At 35.9% G+C, this 7,238-nt stretch overlaps 1 protein-coding gene across 2 annotated transcripts; it reads left to right on the top strand.

Moving 5' to 3' along the window:
• Window positions 1-1,438: 1,438 nt before the first annotated feature.
• LOC126692712 (transcription factor MYB1) lies at window positions 1,439-5,951 on the top strand. 2 transcript variants are annotated; one of them, XM_050388412.1, is made up of 2 exons: window positions 1,439-1,909; window positions 4,423-5,951. In XM_050388412.1, the coding sequence occupies exons 1-2, from the start codon at window positions 1,618-1,620 to the stop codon at window positions 5,301-5,303; spliced, it is 1,173 nt and encodes a 390-aa protein (XP_050244369.1). In that variant the 5' UTR covers window positions 1,439-1,617; the 3' UTR covers window positions 5,304-5,951. The 2 variants fall into 2 exon arrangements, with proteins under 2 accessions (XP_050244369.1, XP_050244370.1); XM_050388413.1 differs by having other exon boundaries at window positions 1,448-1,909; window positions 4,432-5,951.
• Window positions 5,952-7,238: the final 1,287 nt, after the last annotated feature.

The following is a 7,238-nucleotide window of genomic DNA, read 5'->3' as shown; positions in this document are numbered from 1 at the left end:
TATAAAACTTTTTTTTATAGAATTTTTGCTTTTTTTAATGACATTGACCTTCACAAGTCAAGACCTTCAGAATTTATCTCTATCGAATAAACATTAGATAATTGAAGCGTCCTGCTCAAACTCGTGCATCAATCCTTAAGTATGAATAAATCATCAACTAGAGTTCAAACTAGTGACATTTGGATTTATAGCTCATCCTGTCACATTGTGGGACCCTATTTTTGAATGAATCCTCTAGCCTAATCCCAATATAAAGCAATGGGTTTGTTGGAAGGCCACAAGGAATATGAGTGTTGAATGCGGGAACTGGGCTCTGTCCCACCGTGACTAAGCTTGGCCATTTTTTCTGGATTGATCTGTGCACAAGCGAGTCAAAAATACAATAATACATATATATGTATTGCAAGAACTAGAGAAGCAACATAATATTAGCATTTAGCAAGCATGAATATGTTTAGTGAATTCTTATTAATTGGTCAAGGAATCCAAGTATAAATCCTTTGTGGAAATAATACAAAGCCCATAAGCCCCAACTCATAAATTTAAGTAGACCTTGGGGTCCTACAAAACTTGCAAAGCTTGGATCCCTGAATTGATGCAAAGCCTCCAAGTAATACTACAAATAAAGACTCCCTTAAATACTATTTTTTGGGAACTCAACCTAAGTTCTATACTTTTACCATGATTGTCAATTTTCAATACTATTCTCACTTGCTTTTCTCTTGTTCTTCCTAGTTGTTTAAATGGCTGATTTCTCCCCCTTTTATACTAGTCTTGAAGGATCTCAAAATTACCATCATTTCCTTTTGCCTTGGTCTTGCCATTCACCCTGGTGTTGAATCTCTATGTATTTCTTTTCCCTTCTTGTTCTTGTTTCTCTTTCTTGGGAACTCATCCTTGAAAGAACTCTTGGTTGTTTTCCTTTCGTAGGAGATACTTTTTTCCTGGGCAATTCAAGCATTAGTTGAGGTCAATGAAGATGGGTCTCTTCTCAAGGCTAGGAGATGGACATTTCGAAGGTTTCCTCATTCTGATAGGAACTACACATTGAGCCTCTTTTTCTGAAAGTGGTATATATCCTTCTTTAGTGTGGGTAAACTCCTAAAGCTAAAGCTTGTTAGGTAGCTTTCTCTTTCTGTTGTTTCTTTTGCTGTTGGGCTTTTTGCCCCATTCTACAAAGTTCTTTAACCTTTTTTACAAGACAGTTGCTATAGAAGTATGTGTCTCTTATGTCCACGCTAGGCCCATGATCTGGGCTCCTTGGGCTAGACTTGTTCTTCTAATTGTTTTTTGGGTATCAACACACACCTCAAAAGGAAAATTTTTTATTTTTTTATTTGTTTTTTTTGGAGAAACTTACACATCTTTAAAAACATTTAAACTACCAAGTACCGACAACACTCATGACGGGATTGCTATGGATAAGGGCCGAAAAAATAAAAACAAAACAAAACAAACAAACAATAGTCCTCTTATAGTTGAACTGTTCAAGTTGTTGGCATCTGTCAATCATCAGGGAAAAAAACCCGCGGAAATTTGAGATTGAGAGGGAAAAAAAAAAAAAAAAAAACTGAAACACTTGGACTATAAATCTAGTCAGTTGTCTTTGTCGGAACAATGGTTGCAGTTAATTCAAGTGAGGTAGGTAGTACTATGGAGAGAGAGCGAGAGATAGAGATGGAAGTGGACGAGGAGGAGGAGGAAATAACAGTAGTGGTGGAGGGCAGAGATAAAGTGAAGGGCCCATGGTCTCTCGAGGAGGACACCATACTGAGTCGGCTCGTGAGCAAGTTCGGCGCCAGGAATTGGACCCTCATTGCTCGCAGAATCGCCGGCAGATCTGGCAAGTCTTGCCGCCTCAGGTGGTGTAATCAGCTCGATCCCACAGTCAAGCGCAAACCCTTTACTGGTTTGCTTCATCTTCATCTCCAGCTTCATTTTCATTATTTTCAGAATTTTGGTTGTTTTTTTGTTTGTGAAATTGAGGGTTAGACGTTACTTTTATTCTCTTGCAATGTCTTTCTCTTTGTGGGTTATACAAATACCATTACTTTATTCATGTTAGTGTAAAAGAAATCTATCTTTTTGCAACCAATTTGGGTTTTTGGGTGCTTAATTCTCGCCCATTAAATATTGAAAATCTAAGTAGAAGAATTAGGTTTCTTTTGGAGAAGAAAAATGGAATGGGTATTGAAATTCGAGATGATTGGGGCAAGTAGTGCATCATCTGCTGGTACAAGGAATGACAAATTTAACATTCAATATATTGGGAATAAGATTGTTTTGCTTCTTAAAAGATCATCATCTTCTCTCACAGACCCCGCAAAATTTGAAGCTTGGTGCATTGAGTTCGACCTTTTTTTTTTTTATGTGATCATCCTGGATTAATTAGCACTTATTAAGAATTTTGATGTTAATGTGCAGTATTGCAACTGTAGAAATTTTGGTTAGACTTTAGTCTACATTACCAAAAATCTTAAAGATCAACATGACAACAATAACCCAATTATAATTTGTTGATACTTCCAGAGAATTCGGGTCTATGTCAAGGCAGTGCGACATTGTGTGGTTGGACTTGGACATTTACGAACTGTTGGAGGTGTCCATGCCAGGCTTAGCCACCTGTTGAATCAATCCCTGTTTCCACCTTCAATTTCCTTGATTAATTCACATGATTGCATACTGCATTCTACGTTGGATATGTGTTCTTATCTCCCAGTTTAGATCAAAGCACTCATTCAATTTCTTATGCTGTACATTTAATTTATTATGTAATTGCACCTGGCATGATTGGCTATCATTTGGTAGTGAAATCCTCATTTGTTGAGATACCATATTTGGCATGTCTCCCTTCTTTTGTTTATAAACCTTATGATGTCCATAAAAGTGATGCCAAAGTTTGCAATCGGCGTGGCAGTTTGCTTATATGCCTACTACTTACCACCATAACCTGATGTGATTATGGGAATTATCATTTTTTTTTTCTTCTTCGAATGCATGTGTGTACTGAAAAAACGGTTGCCATTGTTGACACGTCACATTTGGCTTGAATTAATGCCACTAAATCAAGTAGTTTCAGTTAAATTTTGTGAACCATATCAGTGCATGTTTAGTTCTCTTCTACTGGGCTTTGGAATTCAGTATGCAGTCAGACTTTGTCAACCAAAAATCTGTTTCTACTTCTACTTGGAATATGAGTCCAATGTGCTGACTTTGCAAGGTTATATAAATATAACCTTACGCCTCGATTTGAGGGTGTGGTAAATTAGAGAATTTGTGCACAAATTATTTGTGTGGAAGCCCAGTTGGTTTTGTGCCACAATTAGGATATGTTTGGTAGATTGTAATAAGTACTGTAATATAATAATTATTCCTATGGTTTAGCAATTTGATAGTTTGGTTATGTTTTTATTATAAGGAGTAACCATTCCTTATGAATAACTATTCTTTAAAATGAAGAATAACTATTCCTCTCTAAAAATGTTGCAATAACTATTCCTTAGTATGTATAATAATTTCTAAAATTAATATATTTCCAAAAAAAAAAAATTATATACGTCACATAACAACTATGAAAATAAAAGATTATAAAAATAACTAATCTCTCTCTCAAAATTTAAAATATTATGTTTTAGGAAATATAAGTTTTATTCTAATGTTACAAATCACAATCAAACTTATGAATATGTTTAGTTATTTCATTACAACACATTTTATTCTCAGTAAAGATTATCATTCCTATCGTAATCCAAATTTAGTGTACCAAATGTATCTTTACAGCTCTCTTGTGTATGTGGCAAATAGAGAGCCAGTGTGTGTCACAACAATTAGTATTTGTAGTGCTGCGGTTTTTGTGTTTGGTGCAAATTTATGTGATAGCTCTCTCTTTGGTTCTTTGTTTTAGGTTAGAGATAAATCTCTTTGAGGGTGTTTTGCAAGGTGCTACCCCTAATCGTTGAATTTGTGAGAGAGAGCTATTTGGATGTATTTGGGATTTGGGTTTGTGAGGGTGCCAAACCACGTAATTCTTTGGTGCTCTTGTGTCTATTTTTCTTTTGGGTTGATTTTATCTGTTTTTTTTTTTTTTTTTTTTTTTTGGAGGTCTTCCTCGAGCCCAAAATATTCACAATCGATCTTGGTTTTTTGAGCTTTTGCTATCTTACAACAGTCATCATTAATATGCTTTTAATAAAGATGGGAAACATGCATTGCACAGGTTTTCAGTGGCAATAAAGCCCCAATCAGATTTTTACATGCTGTCTTGTATGGATGGATATGCTCCTTACAATAATGGGCAAGCGTAGTTGTTTGTATGTGTGATTGTATCATGTGTATGTAGACATGCAACACCTTTGAGCATATTGTTTAATAATGTCGAATTAATGTGTGTATTTTCAAGAACAAGGGCTGACAAAATTACAGTTGTTTCAGATGAGGAGGATCAGATCATAGTTGCAGCACATGCAATTCATGGAAACAAATGGGCAGCAATCGCAAGGCTTTTACCAGGAAGAACAGATAATGCTATTAAGAACCACTGGAATTCTACTCTAAAGCGTCGGCGGATGGGGTTTGGCAAGATTAAGTCAGAATCTTGTAATATGGTTGAAGATAGCTTAGACAAAACCAAGGCATCATCTGAAGAAACCCTATCATGTGGGGATGTCAATTCATTCAAATCCTTGGAAGGAAGAGACATGAGCTCTCTAGAAGATATGAATGATCAGAATGAAGACAAGGTGCCAATTGAGGGTCATTTTAGTCATGAAGTTATAGACCAATCTACTCTTTTTCGACCTGTGGCACGTGTTAGTGCTTTTAGCGTATGCAACCCTTTCGATGGCCTTGAGCCTGCCTCATCTTTCCCAAGACCAGTTCCAATGCAAGGGCCTCTGGTTCAAGCATCAAAACCAGATTTTGATATTTGTAAATTGTTTGAAGGGGTTTGTGGTGAGCGGTTGGTGCCTCATAATTGTGGCCATGGTTGCTGTGGGACTCAAAATGATAGAAATCCTCGAAGTTCTCTTTTGGGGCCAGAATTTGTTGAATTCTCAGAGCCTCCATCGTTTCCAAGTTTGGAATTGGCTGCAATAGCCACAGATATAAGTAAACTTGCTTGGCTTAAGAGTGGGTTGGAGAACAGCAGTGTCAGAGCAATGGATGACGCAGCTGGCAGAATAAAATCTCATGTATCTCAAGTGCAAATGAGGCATCATGAAGAGAGTAGGGTGAATGGCCATTTTTGTTTTGATGAGGGAAACAACAGGTTAACAGGCATGAAGACCAATGTGTTATCAACTTAGACACCATTTTCTTACTGCAGTTTGAAGTTGAGGGGATGTAGTTGAGTTCAATTATTCTATCTCCATGTTAAGTGGATTTGCAAGGTTAAAGACAGGAGGATCTAGAAGATCTGTAAACTCTAGAAAAACTCATACGTTGTGACTGTGTTGCGTGATTAGATATTCTAACTTTCTCACTGGAAGACATTAGTGACATTGGAAGTCATGGATTATAGAATGAGAGACCAACTTCAGTTTCTTGCTGTGTTACGGGAGAGAGACCAACTTCATCTAATACAAAGTAATATGTATTTTTTTATGGTTTCATTAGTTGAGCTAATACAAAAGTAAGTATTTCTCTGTGGTTTCATTAATTGATGCAATATTCGAAAGTCTGACTTATAAATGAGACCTGTAATTTTCATATGCCAATTGTTTACAATAGGAAGGCATGGCAATGTCTGTATAGTGTGTACTAGTGGGCTGTAGTAGTGTAGTGTGTGCTCAGTTGTATTGAACTTGTGGCAACTATTTTTAATTGAACAAAACTTGTCCAAAGTATCTGCAGTCTGCTGTACCAATCCTGTAGAATGTAATTTTTCTTTGCATCAATTTTTAATATTTCAAAGTTCCTAGTAAGATTTACATCTGAACAATAATTTCTTTTTATATTTGGCTTATTATTATTATTATTATTATAGATTTTCTTCATTTTTGTATCTGACTGATTGCTCCCAAGCGCTAAGAGCCTGAACAAAGAGGGGAAACCACCAACAGTATCTTTTGGAAATCTACAATACCTGTTATTGTATAAACTCTTTTATATATATATATATATATATATATAATTAAATAAGAAAAATGTTAACAAGCACTAGAAAAGTTATTAACAAACACCTTACCCGTTAACACAGCGCATTAAATAATACTCTCCCTTTTATCAAAAAAAAAAAAAAAAAAAATCAGGCCACGTGACGCAAAAATTGATGCAAAAAGCATTGGTGGGACTCCGGAGAGAAATACTTGGGAAAATATCAAAGTATGATGACCTCATGGATTCAGCCAAAAAAATAAAGATGATCTCACAGATCTCACCTTGGGTCTCGCGTTGTTGAATCAATCGTCTGGATTGGCTGAACTGAACTTTGGGAGAGAGGAGCTGAATACATTTTCTTCCTAGTAAGCACTAGCATTGAAAAATGCTATGCTGTACTATTATATCATCTCAAAAGAGATTAAATTCGGTCCGGAGCTGGCGTAAAACACTGCTTTTATGCCAGCCAATGAAAACAACCCACGTGATTCTCCTACATGATATATATTCTTCTACTTTACTCTTTTTTTTTTTCTTTGAATTTTCTTTTTCTCCCCCTTCCCTCTGTAACTCTCTCTATTTTACTCTTTGAATTTTCAAAGACAAAACTTTTATTATTCGAGTATTCATGACTGATTTTCTCTCACACACAAAAAGTCAGCCAACCCAAAGCAGAGTTTGTGTTCATAATCATCATCAAAGATCATCAAACACTCAAAAAAGTTTCAAACTTTCCCTTTCATTGATTCATCCACCTCCATTCTGTGCTCAATAAAAGCAAATAATCACATCTTTCCCGCCATCTCAACCCCACCAAAACCAAACATGCGTCATGGACCTGGCTGTGGCAGAGCTAAGAGCACCGAAGCCAATTGGGTTCAAAAGGAGGCCGGTGGCTCAATGCATCATCACAGCCCTGTAATGTGTTACAAAACCCCTCTTCCCAATTTTTTTTTTTTTTTTTTATTGTGAAATTTTAGTTTGGAAAAAGATAGTCTTTGTAGACTTTGTGATTTCTCTTTTAGATGTAAATTTTCTTTTGATTATGATGTGAAATGTGACGTGTTTATGTAAAAAGTTGCAAATTTGAGATATGAGTTTCTATCATTGTTGGATTAGTTTAAGGAATATTGTGAAAGATT

Source organism: Quercus robur, chromosome 7, assembly GCF_932294415.1.
Source record: "Quercus robur chromosome 7, dhQueRobu3.1, whole genome shotgun sequence".
Lineage (NCBI taxonomy): Eukaryota > Viridiplantae > Streptophyta > Magnoliopsida > Fagales > Fagaceae > Quercus > Quercus robur.
This window is presented reverse-complemented; position numbering and strand designations above follow the sequence as displayed.